General features: G+C 54.2%; 1 protein-coding gene across 4 annotated transcripts in view; it reads right to left on the bottom strand.

Moving 5' to 3' along the window:
- The window catches only part of PTPRU (protein tyrosine phosphatase receptor type U), a 76,099-nt gene that overhangs the window by 13,439 nt on the left and 35,260 nt on the right, over positions 1-27,400 (bottom strand). Inside the window, exons 11-21 of one of the 4 annotated variants that reach the window (XM_037057215.1) lie at positions 27,142-27,244; positions 24,552-24,825; positions 23,785-23,821; positions 22,892-23,030; positions 18,884-18,913; positions 15,675-15,832; positions 7,057-7,247; positions 6,297-6,372; positions 5,739-5,815; positions 4,022-4,039; positions 407-443 (exon numbers count right to left, since the gene is read on the bottom strand). In XM_037057215.1, coding sequence (XP_036913110.1) covers positions 407-443; positions 4,022-4,039; positions 5,739-5,815; positions 6,297-6,372; positions 7,057-7,247; positions 15,675-15,832; positions 18,884-18,913; positions 22,892-23,030; positions 23,785-23,821; positions 24,552-24,825; positions 27,142-27,244 — 1,140 coding nt within the window. The remainder of the gene's footprint in view (positions 1-406; positions 444-4,021; positions 4,040-5,738; positions 5,816-6,296; positions 6,373-7,056; positions 7,248-15,674; positions 15,833-18,883; positions 18,914-22,891; positions 23,031-23,784; positions 23,822-24,551; positions 24,826-27,141; positions 27,245-27,400) is intronic. The other 3 variants (XM_037057216.1, XM_037057217.1, XM_037057218.1) reach the window with 3 other exon arrangements.

Below are 27,400 nucleotides of genomic sequence, written 5' to 3'. Positions count from 1 at the left end.
GGAGGGCCATGGCCCAAGTCTCCAAAAAGGATGGACAAATGGACAGTCGGGGGCGGGAGAAAGACAGCCAGAGGGACCCAGGCGGCCCCTAGACTGAGAGGCACCATCCACAGCCACGAGGACTAAGCTCCTTTCATGCACCAGCTTGGGGACAGACAGATGGACAGGGAGCTGCATTAGGCCCGGGCACATCAGGGAGACACAAATGCAAGGAGGGTGGAGGCAGGCAGCCAGATTCCAGAAGACACAGCCAGACTGGGGCTCAGAGAGACAGACAGACAGACACAAAAGGGAGACAGGGAGCCAAGCAGCTTGGTAGGGAAGATGGAAAGGTGGCAGAGAGCATTCAGCACGGTGGGGCACATGGGGGGCACACGGGGGGCACATGGGCCAAAGGGGCCGATACCTTGAGTGGCTATGAAGTGGTTTGACCTGTGATAACCCTGAACGGAAGAAGAGGGAATAGTGAGACCCCAGGGAGGAGCCGCCTGCTCGCTCGGGCCACCTCTGCCCTCCTTCCCCAGAAGCACGTCCCACCCCCAGAACCGCCCCACCCAAGAGGGAAGAACCCAGGACCTGCTCACCAGGTGACCCCATCCTCCCAGTCCCCAAGCAAGGAGGGAGGAGCAGCGGGGACACCAGTGTCTCAGGTCCAAACCCATCACTGCTGTGTGGCCCCAGGAAGAACACGACTCCTTCACGGGCCTAGCGCACCTCCCCATCCTAAAACAGGGACAATTACCCACAGTCTGTTGGGCAATCCAGCTGCTGTTCACAGAAAAATGAAGCCAGGGTGACCCCTCTCTGTCCTCAAAGCCCCAGAGGCCCTGAGCAACCCCAGACCCTAGGCTGGGTCCTATCAGCTGTCCCAGCCCTACTCCCTCAGCCACCTTCTCCGCCCCCTCCCTCTGCCACCAGAGCCTGGGGGCCTAGAGGAAAGTGTCAGGTGGGAGCAAATGAGCACCCAGGCTACGCATGGTTCTTAAGTATTTCCTTAAATCCTTAAAATCAATAATAATAAAATTTGAGACCTGATTTATTATGGCCACATACTGTGCTAAGCACTTTACCTGAATTATCTCCCACAAAAGAGAGGCCAAAAACTACTTCTTCCTCCATTCCCACAGCCCTCAGGCACTGCAGAGAAACTGGCCAGACCCCACGCCCACGCCAGGGCCACAGCTGCCCCCGAGGCCCCGCCCCAACGAGACACCCAGGGCATCACCAGGGCGACCCAGGATTACAGCTAAGAAGTACTGCAGAGCAGGTGTAAGAGGGAAAAAACCAAGGTCAGCCACTTGCATGAACTTCACACCTTCAATACAGCTCCTTGAACTCCCCTAACCCAGGCTCAAGGAGCCCTGGAATCAGACTGCCAGGGTCCAGACCCCGCTCCAAGGAGCGCTTGCTAACTGTGTGCTCTTAAGCAAACCGTTTCACTTCTCTATGCCTCTGTGTTCACATCTGTAAAATGGGAAATGTTGCAGTATTTACCTCCTTGGGCTGCTGTGAAGAGTGAAGTAACATGTCAAGGGCTTGGCACTGGAGCAAGCAGTGTCGATGCTTACTCAATAGCAGCTGTTCTTATTACTACTGCTACAAAGGTCAAAGAGTATCCTTCACAGGCGAAGTATGAATGTCAAGAATCTCTGGGGCAGGAGGCGGTTTACTGTAGAGGTTAGAATCTTATTCCCAGAGTCAAGTTGACCTGGGTTCCTGTAACAGCCTCACTGAGTGAAGAGCCTGCTTCTCAGCCTCTCACATGCAAATGAATCCCCTGGGGTCCAGTTAAAAGGCAGATTCGGATGCAGAAAGTCTGGGGCGGGGCCTGGGACTGTGTATTGCCAACCACCTCCCAGGTGGTACTGATGCTGGGCCTCAAAACACACGCTGAGTAGCCAGACCCTCAGCCTCTCCAAGTCTCTGTTCTCCTCCGCATGTGAAGATAATCGTAAGAAACATTATCTCAGAGAGCCTGCTATATACCTACATGCCATTCTCGTGAAAATGACTAAACGTAGCCAAAGACACCAACAATGAGAAGCCTCCCAGACTTCCTCAGTGCTCACCGCTGGGACTCTCGAGGTCTAGCCAAACGCCCTGCCTCTGCCTCCCCGGCCGCTGCCTCTGCTTCGAGTCCTCAGCCGAACTGCTGGGCCACAGGGGCCGGAGGGGAGGACCCAGCAAAGGTGCTCTCAGTGCTGCCCTCCCCACGCCCACCCCCGGTGCTGGGCAAGCTATACCACCTAAAACCCATTTTCCTGAGAATCCCACATGAGAGCAAGAGCCTCTTCAGATTCCTGCATCTCACACCGAAGGGCCCCGCACCACGCCAGCACCCACCCATGTACTAGTCAGCAAATACACCTTTGTAAACAGATAACCCGTGATATTCGCTTATTCCCTCTTTAACTGCATCGTGCATTATGGCACAACTATATTACTTAGAGGACAGTGGAGTCAAAAGTTTAAAACAATCGGATTTAAAGGAAGATAAGGAATTCACCTTGAGCAAACCTGCTTTAGAGACTAGCATTACAGACCACTGGTCCTCACAAGCATGTCCTAGGAGCCTAATGCTGGGGCAGACCCCGCCCCTCCCTGCAGCCTCCGAGTGGGGGACACTGGAGGACTGACCACCTGCATCATGGGTGAGACCCCCTGGGCGCCCTGCTGCTCCCCGAAGGGAGAGAACCATCATCTGGTGTTAGGATTGAGGGCTCCAGCTGAGGATGAGGCCCAGCTCCATGCAGTGGTAAACGAGTCACCTAACTTTTCTAAGTCTCCACTTTCTCATGTGCCAAACGTGCGTCCCTGCCTCGCAGGGCACAGGGAAGACGATGACGTGCCGTGCTTAGGTGCCCGCACACAGCAGGCACTCGGCCAACGACACTCACGCCAACTGGGGCTGTTTCTTAAGAGAGTGACAGCAAAGAACCAATCGGGTGGGACTGCATGCTGTCGACGGGAGGAGAGCGACCCACACTCATCGCCTCCTCGGGGAGGCACGGGGACTGGGCATGGCCGCTGCGCCTCATGGGTCTAATGCCCCATTTGCATTGGGGAACCTGACACATCAACTGGGGTTAAGCGCTCTGAACACAAGGGGATGTGTGGGGGCACATCTGCGGTCACTGGTCACCTCCAGCAGATGGGACCGCGGGGAGCTTTCACTTTACGTGAGGCGTCTCCATGGTGTCTGGCAGTCTGATAATGAACCGTATTTTTGCGATCATAAAAAAGCAAGAAAAATATTTTTAAAGGAAAAAAAGGAGATAAAATGGAAAATGCAAACAATCCCATCAAGCATCAAATATTATGAAAATAATATATATATATCTCAAATCAGAAGATCATTAGATAAATTTGGGGTTTTTTAAATCATTTAAAAGGCCCAAAAATGACACATTTTTTTAAAAAAAAATAGAATACCCAAACTGCTCTCCAAAATAAAACAGTTCAAATCAGAGTCAAATTGAAGGCAAAGTGCTTGGGGTGGAGTTTCAAGCAAACTCATCGTGAAGGGATTTGAACTCTAGGGAAACTCGTTTCCGGGACACTGACCATGGCCGCCCGGCTTCCTTGAAAACCCTGACTCCCAAACGGCAGAGTCAGGGCAGCGGGGCAGCCTCCCCTACCCGCCCTTCCCTGGGCCCCTGAAGAAGGTGTGGCTAAGGAGGGGACTCCTAGAGCACGGGGGAGTAGGGACAAAGGTGACTAAGGTGGTAGCCCGGGCACCACGGGGCCTGGGGACACACCCCAACACCACTGCCCATTGCAGGGCCTTCACAGCGGACGTCCCTTTCAGCGGACGACAGGAGGGACCTGCTGACAGTGGGTTAGTGTCAAAGCGTCAGCGCTGCGCGGCCCCTGGCCAGGCTGCTGAAATGGACGGTTGGTGCTGGGCACACAAGTGACCGGAAAGAGGACAGAGACTGAGAGAATCGGAGATGCAGCCAGTCAGACAGACAGGAGGGGAGGAGGAGGAAGTGGAGGCAGGGAAGGGGAGAGAGATACTTACTTCACGGTTTATCCGAATCTTAGTGATTCCAGTGAGGAACAGTACAAAGCAAAAGAGACAGATATTAGGCCAGAGGCAGAAGGAGGTGGACAGAGCACAGGAGTGGCCAGAATGGGCGATGCCAGTGGGGCAGGCAGAGTGGAGATGGGCGGGCCGGCTTGGGCCAGGGAGGGGTCGGTGGCCTATCCCAGCGGGGGCCCAAGAAGAAGCCAACTGGGACCTCGAGGAGACCGAGGGGAGGCCCCCGTCACCAAAGCTGCTTCAGTCTGAGACGCCAGGCCCTGCTCATATTCCAGCCGGGACAGAGGATGGGAGGTGGCCGACAAGGCAAGGAATTCTGGGAAATAGGGGTTAGATTGTCTGGCCCCCAGGAGGGGGTGAAGAAGAGGGAGAAGAAGGTCATCTCCAGAATCCCCAACTACCCCCCCTCCTCCTACACACCTCAGGCCTTTGCTCCTGCTCCTCCCCACCTGGGATGCCCTTCCCTTTCCTCCTCAGCCACCCAGAGCCAGCTCAAGCCCTCCTTCCTCCGTGCAGCCTAGCCCTGCTAACCGTGGCCCCACCACTGACTTGCTGTGTGACTCCAGCAAAGTCCTTCCTCTTTCCGGCCTGCGCTTTCCTATCTAACCTGGAGTTATTCTACCTGTGTATATACTGTGAAGCATATTTCTGTGTCTCCCTCACCGGAATTCAATGCTCAAGGAAAGCAGGGACCGTATCTGTCTCGTCCATGTCTGTGTCCTTGGTGCCCAGCACAACGCCTAGCATGTCACAGTTGCTCAAAATACCTCTGATGAATGAACAAATGACTCTCTCCCAAACCTGGCCTTCTGCAGCCAAGGGAGTCTGACCAGTGACTTGTCTCCACCTCCTCCATCTTTGGGGAGCAGCCTCATCTCCTCCTCTTCACACCCCTGCCCCGGCCTCCTGGCTGCCTGCCCTGTCTCCGGCCCCTCCCTCCGGTCCAGCCAGACCCGGTGGCTGCAGTGATGGTTAGCAGCAAAGGCTTTGGAGACTCCAACAGGCTGAGATTTGAGTCCTTCTTGGCCATACACTGGCTGTGTGACCAAGAGAGAAGTAGCTTCACCTCTCTGAGCCCATTTCTTCACCTATCAAGTGAGGTCATGATGCTAACTACCGCATAGGGTCGTAATAGGGATTATATGAAACTAAATATTTGGTATAAAGTGCTTAGCACAGTGCCTGGCATATCACACATGCTGAATCAATAAGAGTTATTATCCTCAAGTTCTACCCGGATCACAGTTGCACACTTTAACAACGCCCTGGTGCCCCTAGGGAAAGGCCCCTATTTCCTAAAAACTGCCATTGGAGTCCTTCGCAGTCCAGCCCCTACCTATCTGCAGCCTCACTGTGTCATGAGAATCCCAGCTCCAAGCCTCTCAGCCCCTCGCCGAGAGGGGATCCTTCCTCACAGCTAGGCCTAGCTGTCTACCCTCTTCTCGTTATTCTGCTTCACGGAAGCCCCCCCATCTCTCAGGCCAACCCAGAAGCCTGCAGGAACCTGCCTGGTGACTGCCGCCCACTCTGTCCTCCCCTGCTCTGAACTCCCTGGCCCTGATGCAGGAGATGGGGGCACTCAGAACCAGCCATTTGAGCCCCCACTTATCCCCTGGCAGGTTTCGGCCCTGCCTGGACGGGGAGCCTGGAGTGGGCGGGGCCAGGTCGTCAGAGATGACAGGGGTGAGGCACTCACGTCTATGTAGTTGGCGTTAATGTAGTCGGCGTCAGGGTCTCCCAGCATCGGGTGCAGCTTCACTCGGTGCCGATCGTCTGGAAACACAGAGCAGGTAGCCGTGGGGTGCGCAGGGGCTGAACCGGGGAGCACAGAGTGGGGCCCGGGGGGAAGGCTTCCTGGAGGCCAGATGTGAGGCACAGGCAGGGCAGCCAGGGCACTGACCACTAGGATCTGGGGGCCACGAGGGGCAGGACAGGCCAGCGATTTGAGTCTAGGCAATGGCATCGGGAAGGCCAGAGGCCATGTGCTGCTCAGACAAGTATAAGCTGTGTGACCCTGGGCAGGGGGCTTAACCTCCTGAGCCTCAGCTTCCTTGCCTGTAAAGTGGGTTATAATATGTCCCCCTTCACAGGATTGAGAGGAAGTAAGATAACACGTGTAATGCTGAGCACATGGCTGGGCACAGGGTAGACCCTCAATAAATGGCTCACTCAGGCTGTTCTCCCCCTTCTACGAGCCCCGCCCCCCCCCCCCCCAGCTCACTGGCCCAGACCCAGGCCCTTCCCCAGGACTCACAGGTAGGCAAGGGTTCCTGCCGGCCACCCTTGACCTTGTCCTTTTTCTTTGTGGCATCCCAGCCTTCAAAGAAGCTCTGCCAGAAGGGAAAGTGGAAGTCAGGGGCGGAGAGAAGCCCCTCCACTCATAAGACCCCCGTCCCCTCAGCAGGATGCGGTGGGACCAGGACGAGGGCCATGCTCGGGATGAAACCTGGAGCCTGAGATAAAGCCACCATGAGTCCCTTCGCCAGCTTGGTTCAGAGCCGAGCAGTGTGTGGGGAGAAAAGTGAGAAAAGGGAAAAAGAGGAGCAGACTTCAGAGACATTTTAGAATGAGAATCAGGTTTGACCTGGGAAGAAAGTCAAAGAGAGGGTCAAATTCAGATTAGGGTAAGAGTGGCGTCAGAGTCCAGACAGAGGTAGGATGGGACTCGAGTCAGAGTTCAAATGGTGCTTAGATGAGAGTCAGAGTCAGGTTTGAGGTCAGGGTCAGTGTGGTGGTCAGGTTCAAATGCAGGATAGGATAAGGAGCATGATCAGGGTCCAGATAGAAATTAAAGAACGATTTGAGGACTGATTTCAAGTCAAGGTTAGGATTCAAGTGAGAAACCAGATTAACTCTGAGATTAGGATCAAGGTCAAGGTCAAAAAAATTAGAATGAGTTGGGACTGCCAGAGCCAGGGTCCACTGAGACTGGGCTGAGGGTGGGCAGGGTCAGGGTCCACATGAGGAGCCAGGCGTGGCCCTAGGGGGGTCCTGGCTGGACTGGGGCCCTGCACCTCGTACTCCTGCTTGAAGCCATAGCCCTCGGCCGTCTTCATCTGGTTGATGTGCTGCAGGAGGTCGGCCACACGCACCGCAGGATGCAGCTGTCCCGTGTGGTACGGGGAGCCCTTCCGGCCACACGGGCGCCTCGGTGAGCCCCCCAGAAGGCTGCTGGCTTCGGTGACCCCACCGCCACGCTGGTCCCCTGCAATTAGAGAAAAGGAAAGAGTTTCTGATATACACAGGCCCCAGCCTGGGGAACCACAGATGGACTAGAGCAGCGGTCCCCAACCTTTCTGCCACCAGGGACTGGTTCGTGGAAGACAATTCTTCCACAGACTGGGTGGGGGAGGATGGTTTCAGGATGATTCAAGCATGTTATACTCAAGCTCACCTCCTGCTGTGTGGCCCGGTTCCTAACAGGCCCAGACTGCTACTGATCCACAGCCTGGAGGTTGGGGACCCCTGGACTAGAGGGGGCAAGGGAGCACTGCTGGGCTGATCACTGGAGCCAAGCAGCCCAGCTGGGCCCACCCAGGTGACCCCGGGCCAGTCCCTTCCCTAGGGCATCCCTGTTTTCCCACCTGTAAAATGAGCAGGTCCGATCACGTGACCTCTGCGGGCCCTTCTGGCCCGGCCCGGCCGGCTGTAGTCCCCTCACTCCATCCCGCTTCTCCCCATTCAGGACCACCCCTCGAACTTCTCTGAGATGCCTGCATGGGGCCGAGCCCGTGACATTTCCCTCTTTCCCCTCCTTCTTCTGGGGAACAATCTGGAAAACTGACAACTCCCAGCAATTACCCCCATTCAGAGATAAGCAAACCCCGAAATTAGTTGTTGAAGCCACTGCCTCTGCGGATTTAACCAGACGCACCTGAATAGAGGCATTTATCCTGCATAAACTTTTCCATTGTCAGCCTGGGGTGGGGGGGGGGGCGGTCTCAGCCAATCAGGGAAGAGGTGAAGAGCTTCACAGTGCCCCCCAAAGAAAACTGTCCCCTCCCCCAAGACCAACCCACTCCCTGGCCCTTCGGGTCAGCCTCTCCAAGGATACCCCAACTTGTCCCTGATACCAGGTCCCAGAACTAAGAAAACAGCCCACTCAGCCCCACCCACCTTCGAACACTCCCTCCCACACCCCTACTGACCCTCCCCGTCCTCCTGTCCTGGGTAAGGCGAGGGGGTTCCTGCAGGCCGACCCTCTGCCTTTTTTACAGCTGTCCTCTGCCCCGGTCTGAGCTGGCAGGGGACAGTGGGGCACTCCCAGTGGGGCCTGCATGCCGGCCTCCATCCACCCTTCCCTCCGCCTCCAGTGCCCTTCCCCTCCTGCTTTTGCCTGGGGAACTCATACTCATCCTTCAGCTCTCAGCTAAAATGGCCCTCCTTTGGGGAGCCCTCTCTGGTGCCTGGCCTCTAGTTCCTACTCATAACTAAGGGAATGAAAGCCTGAGCACCAGGGCAGACCCCTGGGCAGCTGAGCTTCCCCCGCCACCAACACCTGTCCCTTCACCGGGGGAGCCTTCCCGCCCACAGTTTGAGGGCTGGCCCCAGGTGGAAAGGCAGCTCAAAGCGGGGCTCCACTCACGCGTCTCCCCTCTTTCAGGAATCAAAGTCCCGAGCTGCTGTCACCCAACGTGTGCAAACAATGACTTCACATCTTTCGTCCAGATTTCTAGTTGCTTAGAGCTGGAGAGCAAGTCCAGTGCCAGCCACACCCGGGACCAGACGCTCCAAACCCTTAATTTTACAGATGAGGAAACTGAAGCCCAAGGATGGGAGGCTCACCGGATGCAGGGGTCACCGCAGGGCGCTCCAGGAAACACTAGTCACACCAGATGTCTAAGTGGTGCCCCATGAAAATGATGGTGAGAAGGAGGCCCTATTCCCATCCGCTCCCCGACAAAGACAGGCCCCCAGTGATACAATCTAGTAGTGCGCTATAATTTCCCTTCACTGTAAGCAATTAGCATAAACTTTAAAGAAATGCAGGCTGTAATGACAGCTAACAATAACTAACATATTGAGTGCTTTCATGTGCCTGGCATGATTCCTAAAGTCATTTACTCCTTCGTACCTCCCCCTGAGGCAAGCCCCATCGTTACCTCCCCTTCCAAACGAGGAAACCGAGGCCTGGAAGGGTCGGGCTGCTCGCTCAGGAGGCGGCAGCACTAGGACCCAAACTCAGGCCCAACTATTGTCCACCCTGCCTCCTCCGTTTCACTCTTCCTGATAAAAGGACATTTGTGGTGACGAGAGAACCTGGCACTTTTTTGACAAACCATTTGGCCGGAACCCGCTGGCACCCACAGGGGTCAATAGCTCCCAACGGCCAGGGCCCAGAGGGTGGGAGGGTTTTCACAGGCAGGACTTCAGAGACACCAGGGGCGCATGCCAACATCTCGGGAACATCCCAGCTGGCTTCTTCACAGCCAGCCTGCCACCATTTACTCAGCATAATAAGTCCCTATTTTAAAATTCGCATACCGAGGAGGCATCAAATCCACATGGCTTCCTGTTCTAAACCACAGAAATCTGGCCTACCCTGTTTGGAAAAGAATAGAAGAAAGTGGAGGCTAGACCAGTGTGGGGCCTGGGGAGCCGGAGAGGAGGCTCTGAGACCCATCTGAGACCCAGCTCGGTCTCCAGAAAACACCTGACCTTCCCCCCCACCCCCCCGTCACACGTCCACCTGCACCCTGCCTCCCGCCTCAGCACCCACTCCCTCCCCACAGTAGGTCAAATCTGATCCGTCCCAGCCGAAAACCGAGCCACCCCTGCCCAAAGGTGTATCTTCTCAAAACGCTGGCAGCACTAATTGTCCCCACTACCCACATGGCAATTAGCCCTGGTGCTGCCTACCCTGGATCCGTCTTGTCTCCCCAACCCATCAGCAAGTTCCTTGGGAACAGAGCCCAGGCTTCCTACCTCTCCGTATCTCTCAACAGGACACAGAAGCAAGAGAGGCGCCCCCATCACCCTTGCCTCCCGCTCTCCCCAATACCCACTTGAGTTTTTGGCATGATTAGATCTCTCCTTGTTTTCCTTACATGCCCACCCATGTGCATTTGCATGTGCTGGTGCCCATCCGCGAACGCCCTTTCTTTCCCATCTCTGCCCATCCAGGTCCGACCCCCTCCTCAAGGCGCAGGATGGTGTGTACCAACACCAGGAACAGCGATCTGCAACTCAGAACGACCTGCACTGCAACCCTGGATACGCCACTTCCTGGCTGTCAGGCCAGACAACCACCTTTGCCTCTCGGAGCTTCTGTTTCCTCATTTGGGTTAGTTGTTTTTTGTGTGTGTGTGTGTGTGTGTGTGTGTAATGTTTACAGCAGAAGAGCCCCAAACTGGAAATAACCTAAACATCCATCCAAGAATGAATGTGTAGCTTGAAGGGTTGATAACAGCCACCGTGCACGGCTGTGGTGGAAATTCAGTGAGGGAGATCACAGAGAGAACACGATGAGTACGTGCATGTCAGTGAGTTTGCAAAGTCAGATGGAATTGGACAAGTTCCTAGACAAATTGAACGTACTAAAAGTGGCTTGGAAAAAATAGAGAGCTTCAAAAATCCTTTACTCCTTTAAAGAGAGTTAAAAGTTTGTGTTTTTTTTTTCATAGAGAAAACAACAGAAAGAGATTGTTGTGCAGATGAATTCCACTGAACTTTCAAGGAGCCGGTTATTCCAATCTTCTGGGATAAGGAAAAAAAAAAAGACCGCAGTGCATTTTGGAAGGCTAACAGAATTTTGATATCGGAACCCAGAAAAGGACAGCACAAAAAAAGAGAAAAATTATAGGCCAATCCCACTCAGAAACCCAGCTTTAAAATCGCGAACAATATTGTAATTATACTGAATCCAAGAATACATAAAAATGTAATACATCACGACCAAGCTGAACTAGCTCAGGACTTAAAGGTTACTTTCACATTGGAAAAGCTAAAAATGTCACTCGCCTCATTAACAAGCTAAAGGGGGAAAAAATGACAATAAGGCAGAAAAAGGGATTTGATAAGTTTAATGCCCATTTAAAATAAAATCTCAGAGCAAACTAAAAACCAACGGAACTTTGTTCATCTGGTAAAACATTTCTACCAAAAACTCCAGTCAACTTCATTCTCAGTGTTTAACGTTATAAGTACGCCTTTTAAAATCGGGAAACATGACAAGGACCCTGCTACAACCAGTCCCGGTCGACACCAGGGTTCCCAGCCGGTACCACTCAGAAGGGCAAGGGAAAAGGGTAAGGACAGAGAAAGGAGAAACGGGACTGTGAAGATTCGCAGATCTTTTCACTGCAGTCAGAAAATCTGAAAGATTCTACAGACAAATTAAAATTAATAGGAAAGTTTATCAGGAAGTATAGATATAAAACTTATATATACACAGAAATCAACTACGTATCACTATATGAGCAACAATTAGACATGCAATATTTTAAAAGTACACCATTCTTACAGGGAAAGCTGAATATCCATATACCACAGGACGAAGCTGGGCCCTTATCTAATATCATATACAAAAATACACTCACAACGGGTCAAGACCTAAATGTGAGACCTAAAACTATGAAACTCTTAGAAGAAAATACAAGGTGGCAATGATTTCTTGGTTATGACACCAAAGTCACAGGTGACAAAAGGTTTAAAAAATGACAGATTGGACTTCATGAAAACTTTTCATTTTTGTGCACCAAAACATACCCACAAAATAAAAAGGCAACCCACAAAATGGGAGAAGAGTTATGCAAATCATGTATCTGATAAGACATGGACATCCAGAAAATATATATAGAGAGAGAATGCCTAAATCTCAACAGTAACAACAGAATAAAAAACCCGACTCAAAATGGGCAAAGGGTTTGAACGGTCATTTCTCCAAAGAAGATGTACAAATGGCACATGCTCAGCACCACATATTAGGGACATGAGAATCACGTCCCTACCAGCCATCATCCACACTCCTTAGGGTGGCTTCTACCAAAACCAGAAAAGAACAAGTGTGGGTGAGAAGGTAGAGAAGTCGGAACCTTGTACCCTGTTGATGGGAACGCAAAATAGGACAGCCAACTGCAGAAAGCGTGGGGCCATCTCCAAAAAATTAGATATAGAGTTACCACGTGATCCAGCCATTCCACTTCTGGAGATACATATTTTTAAAAACACTGGAAGCAGGGTCTCAAAGACACCCATTTCGTACAGCATTATTCACGACAGTTAAAACATGGAAGCAACCCAAGTGTCCACTCACTGGTGAATGGACAGGAAAAGTGGGGTGTGTACATACAATGGAATATTACATCCTTTATAAAAGGGGGAGGAAGTTTTGGAAGGTGCTGCCAGATGGAGGAACCTTGAGGGCATTATGCTCAGCGCAGTCAGCCAGTCACGAAACACAAACACTGCACGATCCCACTTACACGAGATAGAGTAGTCAAAACCAGAGCGACAGAGGGCAGAAGGGGGTTGCTAGGGGCTGGGAAGAGAGGAGAATGAGCAGTCACTACTCCAGAGGCACAGAGTTCCAGTTTACAAGATGGAAGAGCTGTGGGGGGTGGCGGTGATGGCTGCATCACTCATGAGTGAATTTGATACCGCTGTACCGTACACTTAAGAATGGTTAAGATGGGCCCTGGACGGTGTAGCTCAGTAGATTGCGTGCAGGCTGTGAAACAAAGGGTCACCAGTTCGATTCCCAGTCAGGGCTCATGCCTGGGTTGCAGGCCAGGTCCCCAGTAGGGGGCGCAGAAGAGGCAACCACACACTGATGTTTCTCTCCCTCTCTTTCTCCCTCCCTTACCCTCTCTCTAAAAATAAATAAATAAAAATCTTTTAAAAGACGGTTAAAATGCTAAATTTTATGTTATGTGTATTTTACCACACATACACACAAATCTGCCATTTGCAATAGAAATCAAAAGTATAAGGGACCTTGGGGTATACCTAACAAAAAAAGATAAAAGATTTAATGGAGAAAATGACTGAAAGACATTACAGACCTAAGTAATTGGGGTGACATATATCACATTAAAAAATGCTAAGGCAGCCCTGGCTGGTGTAGCTCAGTGGATTGAGCGTGGGCCTGCAAACCAGATGATCGCGGTTCGATTCCCAGTCAGGGCACATGCCTGGGTTGCAGGCCAGTTCCCGGCAGGGGATGCACGAGAAGCAACCATACATTGATGTTTCTCTTCCTCTCTCCTTCCCTTCCCCTCTAAAGATAAATAAATACAATATTTTAAAAAAATGCTAAGGCAATCTCAGAAGGTGCCAGTTTTTACCCAAATTGATCCATAGGTTCAATGCAAGTCCAGCCAACCAAGTTTTCCAAGGAACATGACAATTGTAGACTTCGTAAGACAGAGAACGAGAACAAATAGAGCCAAGACGCCCCTGATGAAGAACGAAGCTGGGAGGGCTTGACGTTTCCGATCTGAAGCCTTAGATCATCTCAGGACATGGAGAAGGCGGCACAGGCACCACCACACGGGCCCACGAAAGAGAATGGGGGTGAAAACACAACCCACATGTATCCAGAAGCGTGGTGTGTGATAAGGGTGACGTGGCAAATCCGTACTGAAAGTATGAACTACAGCAACTGATGCAGGGACAGCTGGTTTTCCCCATAGGAAAAGTAACAAAATAAAATCCTTCATTCCTATCACACACAAAATTCAATTACAGCAAGATAAAGATTTCAATGTAAGCCCTGGCAGGTGTGGCTCAGAGGATTGAGTGCCAGCCTGCGAACCAAAGGGTCACCTGTTTGATTCCCAGTCAGGACACATGCCTGAGTTGCAGGCCAGGGCCCCAGTAGGGGGGCACAAGAGATAACCGCACATTGATGTTTCTCTCTCCTTCTCTTTCTCCCTGTTTTCCCCTCGCTCTAAACTTTTAAAAATAAATAAATAATGAAAATAAAATCTTTAAAAAAATTTTAATGGGAAATGCAAATTATTAAAAGTTTTAGAAAAAGTAAAGAAGTACTTTATGACCATACATAACGAAGATTCTTTAACAAAACACAAAAGTTGAGCTCTAAAAAGACTGATGAACTTCACTAAAGTGAGATAAAGACCTGTTCATCCAAAGACACTATAAATAACCTGCAAAGATGAGTCACAAATTGGAAGAAGATATTTGCAATTCATAAGTCACAAATGGTTATCATCCTAAACATATAAAAAACTTTGAAAAACCACTAAGAAAGCAACAGAAACACCAACTGAAAATTAGGTAAAAGACATGAACAGGCATTTCATGGAAGAAGAAACCTGAATGGCCAGTAATGATTCGAAAATACATCCAACCTCATTAGTAATCAGAGAAATGCAAATTAAGGCTATAGAGAATTACCATTTTATGCAAACTAGTTTGGCAAAAGTGAAGGAGGCTGGCAAATTCTGATCTTGATGTAAAGCAACGGAAACTCTTACGCCCTGCCGCTGGGAGCGAACCGAGGCCAAGCCACTTCGGAAGACAAGCTGGCACTGTCTCATCAGGTAGACAAGCGCCCACTCCGTCACCCAGCGGTTCTAGCATCTCCTGTGCAGGTGCATCTGGAGATGCGGCTCGGGAGGCTCTCAGCAGCCTCGTTGGTAATGACAGGAAACTGGAAACAAAGCAAATGCCCACGGAAGGCAGAATAGAAAAATAAACTGCGGCACATTCAAACAATGGGAAACCACACATCAGAGAAAATAAACGAACCACAGCGCAACATCCATCTGGGTCAACGTTGGAATCGTGACGTGGGGTTGAAAAATAGAGTGTGATTTCGTTTTGATAAAGCTCTAAAGCAAGCAAAGTTCTACAACGCCCGGTTTGGGGGGGTGTGCACACATGGCCAAGCTACCCCCCCCAAAAGGCAAGAAAGTAGAAACACAAATTTCATGGGAATATTTACATGTAAAAGGGAGAAGAGGGGCACCTGGAGGATGTTATAACTCACCGGCGGTGTTCACTGGTGTTTGTTAAATTATTAGGACTTTATCACCTTCATAAACACTATATATATATATATATTCTTTTGTACAAATCAGCACTCAATGGAATAAAAAGACGTGTGATGAAGCAAGTTATGACCAGTCCCTCGCACATACAACTGATTCTCGACTCGCTTCCTGCATGCCAGGTCTGGCACCAATGATGTGTGCACATTATCCTACTCAGTCTGCAACAGCCCTTCGGACAGAGGGATACGAGGAAGCAGACCACCAGAGAGGTTAAGCAACTTGCTTCTGGGATCTGAGATGCAAATCCAAGTCTGTCTGGCTCCTGGGCAATCCCCTCCTAGCCACTGGTCCCCGGCCTCTCACACAGCAGGAGCTCCCTCAGCCAGGAGCCTGCTCGGGTCCCCTCAGATCACTCAGTGTCACTCCCTCCTCGGAGGCCCCGGAGCACTTCCCACAATCAACACACTTCACCTCCTCTGTGAGTCTAAGTCCTCCGTTTTCCGACAGCTCTTCCAGGACAAAGGCCACACCTCCGCCTTCTCTGCCTTTCCAGGCCCAGTGCTGGTCGCTAGCAGGTGTACAACAGATGCTTGATTTGGGCTGGGATGTCACAGAACTCAGCGAATGTGAGGAGCCCCAGAGCCGGGAGGAAGGGGCACGTGACTGGCACTCACCCCGAGGGCTGTAGCCACGGGCATCCATGAAGGACAGGCCCAGCCGCTCATCCTCCTGCAGGGTGCTCTGGTCCGTGAAGCTCCGGTCCACCGCGCTCATCATATGCGTCTTCTCCTGGCGGTAGTTGACGGTGGCCTTGGTCATGTTCACAGGCTTCCTGCAGAGGGGGGTTGACGGGAGACGTGGATGCTGAGCTGGGCAGGGCAACGCCCTGAGACGGATGGAAAGCCCAGCACTCAGGGGCCCTGAAGCCAGGTGCAGAAACCACTCTAGAAGCATCTCTGGATGCTGAGAGGGCTCTGCCTCCCTCCTTCACTCACCAGACCGAGAGAGGGCTGCCTCCCCCCAAAAGGGACTGGGCAGGGACCCTCCCCTGAGGACCTTCGCTAAGAACAAGGGATGGAGCAGCAGTGGGGACCTGGTCCCAAGGGCTCAGGCAATGGCAGGAAAAATCACTCTGGTCCTATTTTAATGTCACAGCAGTCACCCCATCCCAAACTAGCAAGACAGCTGTGCCCACTCCAGCCCCTGCATCCCCCCATCCATCGTCCTTCCCCCTGTCCTCACCAGTCACCTGCCCTGGGAACTCCTTTTTCTCATGTGATGAGATGGCCCACAACCCTCCTTCTGGGCAGAGGGTCTGGCCAGTGCTCGGCCAGTGAGTGCTCAGGAGTCCTCCCCTGGGCCCAGAGCCAACTCCAACCACGGTTGCATCTTACCCCCTAGCTCCCAGGATGGGCCCAGCATGGGCCACACTAGACTTGTAAGGAGAGCCACACAGGTCCATATTCCCACCACTTAACCATCAGTCCATCCAACCGCTAGCAGCAGCACCAGGAAAGACAAGAGGCCCCACCCCTCCCACGAGCAGAGTTTCTGCAGCAGGCCCTGGGCAACGGCCCTGCATGGCCCAGGTCTCCAGCCAGATGAGGAAGGCAGTTTGTGACTCGGGCCAGTGGGAGTAAAGTGGGAGGGTGAACAAAGGATGGGGAGACAGGGACACAGCTCCATGACAAAGGGGCCAAGCAACAGGCAATGACTTGGGACTCACTTGAGATTGAAGAAGAGCAGGGGCACAATCCCATGAAAGGCTCAAGACAAGCGAACTATCAGCCCTGGCCAAGTAGCTCAGGTGGTTGGAGCTTCCTCCCAATATGCCAGGGTTGTAGGTTCAGTCCCCAGTCAGGGCACATGCAGGACTCAACCGATGTGCGCATGGGTGGGTGGAGCAACAAATGGATGTTTCCCCCCACCTCCTCTCTCTCTAAAATCAATAAATAAATGTTTAAGTTTTGAAAAAGAGAACTATTCACCTGCTCAGCCCTACGGCATGCAATACATGGGGCAGACCTCAGAAAGAACTTTCAGGTTGTGAAGGCTCAGGGACACTGATGATCACAGAGAAAGAAAGGCCCATGAAGGCATCTTCCCACACAGGCAAATTCCAATTAGCCTGTCCTGGCTCAAGAGTTTCTGGGGCAGGGGGAGGACAGGATGACCTCTGGATGCCCCTTCTGCCAGGGCCCCAATGTCCTTCCTGCGCTAAGAAGATGGCTCCGTGTACACCCTGGGGACCGATGCTGCTGTGCACTGAGGGAGGCACAGCCTTCTCGGCCTGGACCGGAGACAGCTCAGTGGGCCCAGGCCTCCTGCTCCCAGCCCCACCCACAGGCTCTGGGCATCACCCTCACTGTGGCCCAGAGCACAGCCAAACACCCCTCTGAGGGCAGATGAGGAGAAGCCACTGTGGCTGTGACCTTGACCATCCAAATAAGAGAGAAAGTGCAGGAAGAAGAAGGGAAGAAAAGGGAGGTGAGGAGAAAAAGAGAGAGGGTGAAAGAATTAGGATACAGAGAAGTAAAGCAGGTAGGAGATGAAGAGAGAATAAAGGGACAATGACAGAGAGCAAGAGAGATGGGTAAGGGAACAGAGCGGGGTGTGGAGCAGAGAGAGGGAGGGACAGATCAGACACCAGCACGCCACAGGGAAGACAGACAGAGGACAGAGGACAGCCAGTCAAGCCGGCTGAACAACGGTGCCCAAGGAGCACGGGTCACGAGTGGACACCGGCCTAGAAGGCGGTCCCCAGGGGTGGACCACAGGGCCGTGTTCCCACCCTCCCTCCTGGCCTACTGGGAAGAACTACAAACACCAGCCAAGCTGACCCACAGGAGACAGAACCGGGAGGGACACCGAACAGGGCCGGCCTCCAGCTAATCTCAGGGTGGGATTAGCATATGGAATGCAACAGAGACACTCGGAAAAGTTCTGCATGAACCGCACAAGGGGAGGGAGGAGAACGGCCCTGTCAGCAGTTCCTGTAAAAGCCGAGCGGGAGGCTCCCAGTGAGCGGACGTGGGCGGGGTTGCTGGAAAAGCTACTATGACTCTGGGTGATGCTGATGCAGACAGAGGGTCCAGGGAGGAGGAGGTGAGAGACCACTGCCCTCTGGGCTGGTCCAGGACCATCTGAGCCTGCTCTGCAAGGAGGGAGAACAAGCAAGGGTGGGGGGAATGTTCTAGAAGGCTTGCAGAGTCAGGGAAGACAGAGTAGCATCAGGAGTCAGACAGGGGCCTGAGTGGTAACCCCAGCTCAGCACTTCCTGTGACCTCTGACAGGTCCCTTACCCTCCCTGAGCCTCGGTTTCCTCATCAGTAAAATGGGGTCACAGCTCCCACTTGTCGGAGCTGGTGTGAGGACTCCGTGTGAAGAACTGAGCCCAGAGGAAGCACCCAGGAAAGGGTGGATCCGAGAAGCTGGGGAACACCCAGCCAAGAAAAGCCTCCTGGAGACCTGACTGCTGTCTGCACTGCACAGAGAGCCACCAGTGTGGGGACAGCTGCCCCCACATGCACACATATGCACATGGCTGTGGACTGCAGAGTGGGGCTGCCTGAGGCCTTTCCTGGACGAGGACTGCAGTCTGACCAGCAGGGATGGCTCCCGAACTTGAGTGGCTGCCTCAGGGCGGGGCAGCACACAGAGCCTCAGGGGAGGTAAGAGCCGTGCCTGGGGTGACTCAGCAGAGCCAGGTCTGCAGACTCAGACTACAAAGCCAGTGCCTGTGTCCTCCACTCGAGGACGACAGGGAGAGGACAGTCAGAGCAGAGGAGGGGGCTCAGAGACAGAGGAGGCTACGGAAGCCAGAGTGGGTGGGACGGGGACCCCCAAGCAGGGGCCAGGTCCCAAAGCCTGTGGAGCTACTTACGGGTAGTAGGAGTAGGCATAGTGGTCTCTCCTGGCAGCGTGCAAAGAGAACAGCGCAGTCAGGCCGAGGTCCTCCCACGAGGCCAGGCCCAGGGTCGCACCTGCCAGTGGGGAGGGGCTGGGTGCTTTCTGGGCTGGATGGGGCCTGGCCCAGGACCAGACAGGTCAGAAGGGCCTTCCTTGTCCTAAGGGCTGGCCAGGCTCAGTCATTCAGGGCCAGGACCCAAGGCCCCCTCTGGAACCTTCCCTGAGCCTGCTACTGGAGTGCAGGGGTGGGGAAAGGGCCTGGGGGAAGCAAAGCTTTCAGCCACACACACATGTATACACATAGAGAAATACATGGAATCGCACGCCCACACAGAGGGAGACACACTCAGATGGATACACACTCACTCTGTATGCGGGTAAAAACACACACAGACACTATATGTACTCACAAATGCACATGGACCCACATGCACAGACACGTGTATTTAAACACACATTGACACACTCAAAAACATACAGACACAGTTGTGTACACACACAGACACCCCCTACTCACACACCCCCACCCTCAGTCCTTCTGTCCCTGAGGGGTTAGCCCTTTGTGTAAACTTGTCCCTGGGAGGGAGCAAGCAGCTGGGACAGGGACGGGGCAGGGTGAAGAGGGCTCAAGGGAAACCTAGGGTCCCCCTCACCCATCAGACTGTTCCCAGTATGGAGTCCATTAAAGAAGTGAGGTCGCCCCTCACACGCACCCAAAGCACAACTTGGATCAAGAACCCTGACATGACTGCAAAGCACCCACAGAGATGAGCCAGAGCACGTGTGACCCCCACTTTGCAGGTGAGGAGACAGTCAGGGTCTCATGGGGCTCTCTGGGGGTCCCTAGTGGGGTCCAGAGCAGGGTCAGGACCCTGACCCCAGAGCCAGCTCTCTCCTGAGGCCCAAGCCAGGCACACCTAGCAGCCCTCCATTCACCCACCCCCACATCACCCTATCAGCAGAACCCTAACACACGGCCTTCCAAATGGCCTTCCACAAAGAAATTCTGCAGACTGCGGGGGGAGAAGGAGAGAGGAGGGTGGAAGACTGAGGCCCAGAGAGGGCAGGAACTTGGCTCGAGGTCACACAGCACATCTCATCCATCCCAGGGAAGGAGGGGGAGGGTCCAGGGCCTTGTCGCTGCTCAGAGCCCCTGAAAGGGAGGGGGGGAGCGCGGCTGAAAGAAGAGCATTCTTCTGCTCTCCTTGAAAGGTCATCACTTAAAAGGGCCCTCCCTGACCACTCCCCCATAATCACTGACTACGTTATATTCCCCTTTCCTCTCTCCGCCCCCAACCTGGAGACTCTGTTCTATTCACAATTCATAATTATCCATTTGTGCTTCTAAGTTAATGCAAAGGGCTGCACTAACTACAAAGCACAAGAGGATTCTGCCCACCACTGGATCCCCAGGGCCCAGGACAGTGTCCAGCACATTATAATCTCTTGATAAATAATTCATTGAATAAGTAATCAATAAATAAGGGGGAATAAATAAAAGATCTCCAAGCTCCTGCCCTCTCTGGGCCCCTCCATTCCTCCTCTAAACAAGTGATGTTAATAATACCCCCACCTCCACCTTCCCATTCCCTGGGGCTGTTGAGGTTTAGGCAACAGGAAGCATACACTCAGCTCTGCACTGGGGGGTGCACCGCCAATGAGACGGAACCTTCTCTGCCCGAGCAGAGTGTTCAGTCCGGCAGGGAATACGAACCTTGAGCAAAGCACTGTATGAAAGTAACTGAAAAAGTGCAAGGAAAAGAAAGACTTGCAAAGGGAAAGGGAAGGGGCTCTAGAAGCAGAGCAAGGAGATCGGACCCAGTCTGAGGTCTCGGGCCTGTGGTCTGGGGTAGGCCAGGCCTCCCCTCCCAGCCCTGGGGTCCTGGGCAAATTCAACCAGACTCGCTGTCCCCATGGGCAGGGCAGGATGCAGAATCTGACATCTCCTCCCATCTGGCCCTGACTATCTCCCATAATTCCCTGCCCCCAGCCACCTCCTTCCTCCAGCAAGGGTGCACAGGGGGTAACTGAGGAACTACCCTCCTACAGCAACCTCCAAATCTGTTCATTACATTTGCACCCCAAGTTGATCTGAATACCACCCCCCTGCCAGGACTGCCCTGTCCCATGATGCCCTGCAGTGCAGACTGAAGGAGCCTTGAGGGTCCCAATGCACCCTGAAGGCCAGGTAGAGCTGGGGCAGGGCAGAGAGTGGGGGTGTAGTGACAGGCTATAGAATGGGCTGAATGGCTTTTAGAGGAAGGGAGGATCCTGAGGCTTCTCGAGTTGCCTGAAGGGTTTACGGAGAAGCAGTTGCATAAGCAGAGGGTTTCCTAGTGAGGGCCTGCCTGGAAGCACCTCTGGCTCATAGTCTCCTGGGCCCAACGCTCTCTCTGCAGGGACGGATGACATCCCCCACTTCGCCAATCCTCTCTCCTTGAGGGTAGATTATTTAGGGCCTCAAATGCCACCTGCAGTCCCCCAGTGTGGGAGCCCTCCCTCACACCCCTCTCCATCTGTCCCACGCCCCAGTGATGTGTGTGAAGCTCCTAGTACCTTGTAATTACTCAACAAATGATGCTTTAAAATTCAAAGCTACGTGGAAAGTGGGGCAGGGAAAAATCAAGCCTAATGCCCTGGACAGGCCACCAACCCTGCTCCCCACACCGCCTCCCCACTGCGGGCAGGCCCTACCCCCAGATTCTTCTCCTGCTGGTGCCTGGCCTCAGGCAAAGGGGCCCTCGCCAATTCTTCCTCATCTTTCTGGATCCTACTTATCTGCTGCTGGCAGCCCAGAGACCTGGCGCCAACTCATCTGTGTGTGCCCAACCTGGCAGCAGCAGGAGCTACAGAAGCCAGAGCCCAGGTGGAAAGAGGGCGGGGTAGGCTGTGCCTCTGGTTCCCTGGGTGACCTTGGGCAGGTCCGTGCCACCTCTAGGCCTCAGCATCTCCATCCGTCAACTAAGGGCTGTGTACAACAGTGCCCTAGGGCTGCCTGGTGGGGAATCAGGTGAGGAGGGGTCTCAGAAGCCCCCATCAGGTTCCAACCAGGGGCTCAGTTTCAGCTGCTCCAGGCACTGGGCTCCCCGGGGAGGTTTATTTGGTGTTTTGGAGACAGGTCCTGTTGCTTTCAAAAGATTTGAAACCCACTAGATTAGATGTCCTTGAACTACCTGGCAGCTCTCACTTTACTGGGCTCTGAGCCTCTACAGTTCTAAATTCTGAGTCTTAGAATCCCAAGTCCTAGGTCTGTGAAACTCCAAAACTCCATGTTTCTAAGTTCTGAATTCTAAGATGTGCTGGAATTCCTGCTGCCCACTGCCCAGTGCACCAGGACACACAGCCCTTGCAGACACCGAGGCTGGACCTTTGAGGCCGGGCCTTTAAGTCCTGGGGGATAGGAGGGGCCAGAGAGAGGACTTCTCTGAGTCATGAGCCCAAGAACTCCTCGGGCATCAACATAACAAGGTCTAAGGCAAGCTGAGCCCAAGGGAGAGTGGGGCTCAGGGTCCTCGGTTTGAAGGGGAGTGAGCACCTCCCTCACTGCTCAAGGTCAACACCACAATCCCAGACCAGTTAGCAGAAGATCTGCAGGGGGATAGGGATTCAAAGTCACATCACCTCCACACTCTCCCCCCTGGAACAGCCCAGCAGGTACAGGAGGGCAGTGCCTGCTACCAGCACAGGTCCTTGGCAGCAGGCACCAAGCGCCCTTTCCTGGACAGCAGCACCTGGCACCAGCCAGACCCAGGCTCCAGCCAAGCTGTTCAGGGGCAGCTCTGTTTGCAGTCTCTGGCTTCCCACTGCCCGGCTTGGGTCCATCCACAGGCCTGATGCCCAGGCTGGCAGCCCTCCACACACCCACCAGGCGGCCCCCCTGCCAGCCCCCAGCCCTACCAGCCTCCAGCCATGGCTCCTCTATGCCTGCCAGGCCTCTGAGGGGCAGGAGCCACAGGCGAGGCCAGGGCACCACCTCACTCACCCCTTGCGGATGATGATAATGATGGCCCCCAAGAGGAGAATGAGGACAGCAAGTCCCCCAGCACAGATGCCCAAGATGAGCCCCATCTCCTCTGATCTCTGGGACACCTCCAGGGGCCGCTTGCTTTCCTTGCAGGCAGCTGGGGAGAACAAAACAGGGCAAAGGATCAGAGGGGAGACAGGGACCACCTACACCCTGGTCTGAGCCATGGGGGGTGAACCGGGCTACACAACACGTGTGCACCGAGACACCTGCCCCTCTCCGCAGGTCAGCTTTCCAGCAGAGCTATCTCCTCGCCACCCCTCCTTCCTTCTGCGTCCCCGTGTCCACCTCACTCGCGCTGTTCCCCTATCAGGAGTAGCTCCGATTTCCTCTCGACTGTCTCACATCCTCCCCATCCTACAGTGAGTGGGGGACGTTCAGACCCACCTTCTTGCCCTCCAGGGATGTGATAGAAGGAGAGAATTATACACCCAGAGGCTGGCGAGGGCATCTCAGGATGGGAACCAACTGTTTGGGAGCAGGGACAATCCCTACACAGCAGGGTCCACCCTATCCCCACCACAGGAAAGGGGACAGATAAGAACCCTAAGCTGTGCCCAGCATCCATCACTCCCGCGGCCCCGCCACAACGGCTGCCCATCCACAGGCCTGTTCCAGGCCCCTGCCAAGGCCCCCTCTGTGACCATGAGCAGTGGGACAAAGGAGGGAGTTGTCCCTGCTGCCTAGTCTGGGAGGAGGCTTGGGGTGGGCACATGACGGCCAAGAAGGGAAATGTTTTCTGACCCCAGGCAGGCTGGATGACCCTCCTCTGCTCCCAAAGCCCCGGGGGTTCAGGGTCCACCTCACAAAGCCCAGCAAGCGAGAAACCTCCCAGACCCAACAGGACTTACCTTTCCTGGCGATGCGGATGCAATTCAGCCGGGTCTCCTGGAGGCACAGATGGGGGTCTCAGTACCAACGAAGCCCAGACCTGACCCTCCCCAGGAGGGAGCCTGGGACAGCTTCTCCTGGGCCTGGTCAGGGCTTGTCTGGTCTGGACAGTAACTAAAGACACCCCTCCCGGCAAGGGGACCTGGGGGAACCTGGAGGGAAGGGCTGAAAGGGGAAGGACCTGCAAATAGGGCAAGGCCTTAAGAAAGAGGAATGAGATCAGCTAACAAAGAAAAGGGGGGGTTCCCCCAAATTAGAAGAGGGCCTAGGCTCAGGGATCTGATTAGGAACAGGGAAGCCTGAGTAGAAGAGACAGAAGGAGAGAGGAGCCTGGGAAAGACCAGGACTTGGGGAGGAGGTGGGTTCTAGGCCTCAAAGTCTGGTGTAAACAGAAACCTGAGATGGTCTCCTCTGGGGAAAGAGGAGCCTGAGACAGAAGACCATGGTCTCAGGGAGAGGACAGGTACTAGACTGGGGGCTTGGATAAAAAGGAGTCACGAGGAAAAAAAAAAAACTCAGGAAAGGGGTAGAGCTGGAGGTCTGAGCCTAGCGTACGAAGGGCGGGGCTTAGCGAAGGGCGGGGCTCAGGGGGCGGGGCTCAGGTGGGGGCAGAGTTCGCCAAACAGTGGGAAGGATCTGAAGGGGCTGGTCCTGGGGGAGTTTGTTCCGGACCAGCAGGGAGCCTGTCCCCCAACCACTCCCACGCGACCTCAGGCGTGTCCCTCACCCCCTTCAGGTGGCTTGTTGCCTGGAAGTAGATGAGGTAGGCCTTCCTGGGCTCAAGCGGTGGGTTCCAGAAGCCGCGATAGGTCTGATTGTCGCCCACGGTGAAGGGCATGGCCTCAGGCAGACTGCTGGCCGCCAGTTCGGCCCCGAAGTAGTGCACCAGGCCGCGGGCCAGCGCGGCGTCGAAGGTGAGGGGCACTGGGAAGCAGTCGTGGCTGCCGGGCTCCCGCCGCAGCCTCCTCGGACGCTCCTCCTGCACAATCACCTGGTACACACTGGAGGGGGACAGGAGAGCGCAATGACCACTGGGGCCAGGGGCAGGGAGAGCTACCTGGGGGCCAGGGCCATGGGCTCTGAGGTCAGGCCCAGCAGGGGGCTGATCACGGCTCTGCCTCTTGCTGGCTGGGAAAGTCACTTAACCTTCCTGGGCCTCAAATTTCATCCTCTCCAGAATATCACAGGGCTGTTCCTTGAGGTAGACGTGAAGAAGGAGGCAAGCTTAGCAAGCAGCTGGGGCCTCTCAGCTGTTATCACTGGAACTCTAAGTAAGGCTGAAAGAATGTGGGCCCTGCTCTGGTGCCCCAAGCCCTGAAGGCCCCACCAGGACTCCTCAGTGAGTCCCGCAGGGCCTGCCACAGGTCTGAGAACTCCGTGGTCTCAGGCTCCATTCTCACTACCGCTAGCTCCCTTCGGAGCCTCTTCAGCGGAAGTTAGACGAGATGTGTTCATTCATTCAGAAAGTGTGCGGTGAGCTCAGACAACCGGCCTGCGCGGGGCACTCGGGAATCTGGTGACCTCGTGTTGGAGAGGCTGCCGCTGAGCAAGCAAACGACACTTGAAAGCTACATCCCGAGTATCCTCCCAACCAGAGGCAGCCTCGAATCTGCAGCTCTGAGCCCAATGTCTCCCCGTCTTAATGGCTGGTTATGTTTCCTGGTCTGTATTCCCTCTGATTTGTGTCTCCTGGTCCCGACTTGCCTGTTTCTATTTATTTTTTCCACTTTACTGAATGGCTTTTTGCTGTGAGTGCCTCCAAATCCTCTGTGGAACAAAGCCAACCGTGACTAAATGAATACTGACAAATTTAAATATTTCGAGTCACAGCCTTGATTGCGTCTCGGCGTGTGACACCCCACACGGACAGCCTGCACTCTGGGAAGTGGAGATGCCTCTGCCTTGCTCTCCAGCTGTTTCCTTCAAGCTTCCAAGCTGCGGGAGAGTCACCCCAGCACCCCGGCATTTGGGCCACCAAGTTCATTCCCTGCCACTAGCTTGTTGCAAACGCCAGCCCAGGCCCCTCTCAGCCTCCACTTCCCGGGCTCTGTTCAGGCCTCTCCTGGCCCTAAGTCCCACCAGGAGATGATAATGATCAGCATCGGCCGTAAAGAAAGTGCCTCTTGAGCAGGCATGACCCCCATTATGCAGACAAGGAGACGGAGCTGCAAGAGGTAAGGACACACCCAAGGCTGCGCGGCCATCACACCTCTCCCTGCTCACCCTGTCCCGCCATCACCCCCACCACGCCCAGTCTTGTCATCATCATTTCAGAGTACTGCTGACCAGGCCGGCTCGCAGGAGCCCTCGAAAGGACAAGGCAAGGAGGTTTCCCAGTCCCTCCCAGACTCCAGTGCACCCAGGCCCTGTGCTCCTGCAAAATGCAAAGTGCCCCTCAGATGCCCTGAAGTTTTTCTGGGTCTCCCCCTGGGGTCTGGGAATCAATGAGGGACAGGCTTTGCAGTGGCAGGCATGGGGGAGGGAAAGGAGAGAAAAGAGTGGAAGGGAGTGAAGAAGTGTCAAGGACACCTGAGAGACCTGCTGCCTGTTGAAGGCCTTGCCAGGCCCCGCCCACAGCCAAAGACAGGTCTCCCCTCCTCCCAGTGCATGTACCTTCGTGAGTGGAGAAGATGGGCCAGAGATGCAGGGAGGCTCTGGGACTTCAAGGAAAGGTACCAGCTTTGCAGACAGACCTGGGTTCTAAACCCCAGCTCTAGCATGGTGTCTGACTGACAGTGAGTGTGTACGCATACCCCACATACACCCTCACACTCTCTCTCTCTCTCTCTCTCACACACACACACACATACCCCAACTTGTCTCCAGCACCTTCTCCCCAGCAGAAGTAACACCATCAGCAGCCCCAGCCTCCTCTATGGAGAAGGAAGTGGAGAAGCCAAGTTCTCAGCCACTCCAGAGAAGTGGCCCTACCTAGCTGGCTGCCCTAGCCTCCTAGACAGCCCGTCCCTATGTCTCCCTCAGATGAACCCTCCAGGAGAGAAGCTGCAAAGAAACAAGGCCCCAGAGCTCCCTTCTCCAGGGGGTCTGAGGGAAGGCCTTCCGGAGCTCCAGGCTGACACTGTCCAGGGATCTCATGACAATCCCCACCTGATACCTGTGGCCTTGGAAGGGAGTGGCTACGGGCATTCCGCCTGCCCGGGATCAAAGAACACCCCCTCCAGACACTCGGAACTCTGAGTGGGAGATTGAGGGAGGACAAGGGTGAGCTGGCCTGGGGCAGTGGGCTCTGGGTCAGAAGAGGAGCCTCTTCCCAGTGACTTTGACCCCCCCCCACCCCTCCCTCCAGGCTTTCCCACCTGATGGGCGCACCACGGCCCTGTGCGGGCCTCAGCAGCACGGTGATGGTGTTCTCAGACTCTCCCAGGGGCGACGGCATATCAGCATAATCAAAGCTGGGAGCTGGCGGAAGGGACAGGGACATAAGCATGGAGCCACTAGACCAGAAGGCCAGGCCCCCAGCCTCCTTGACCCCCATCCTTAGATCTCTTCCCCTTCAGCCTTTGGCTCCTTGTCCCCTCTCACCTGAGCTTCCCTGACCCCTGACCTCAGCCCTCT

This window comes from Sturnira hondurensis, unplaced genomic scaffold (assembly GCF_014824575.4).
Source record: "Sturnira hondurensis isolate 20B ecotype Veracruz unplaced genomic scaffold, ASM1482457v3 Scaffold0009516, whole genome shotgun sequence".
Lineage (NCBI taxonomy): Eukaryota > Metazoa > Chordata > Mammalia > Chiroptera > Phyllostomidae > Sturnira > Sturnira hondurensis.
This window is presented reverse-complemented; position numbering and strand designations above follow the sequence as displayed.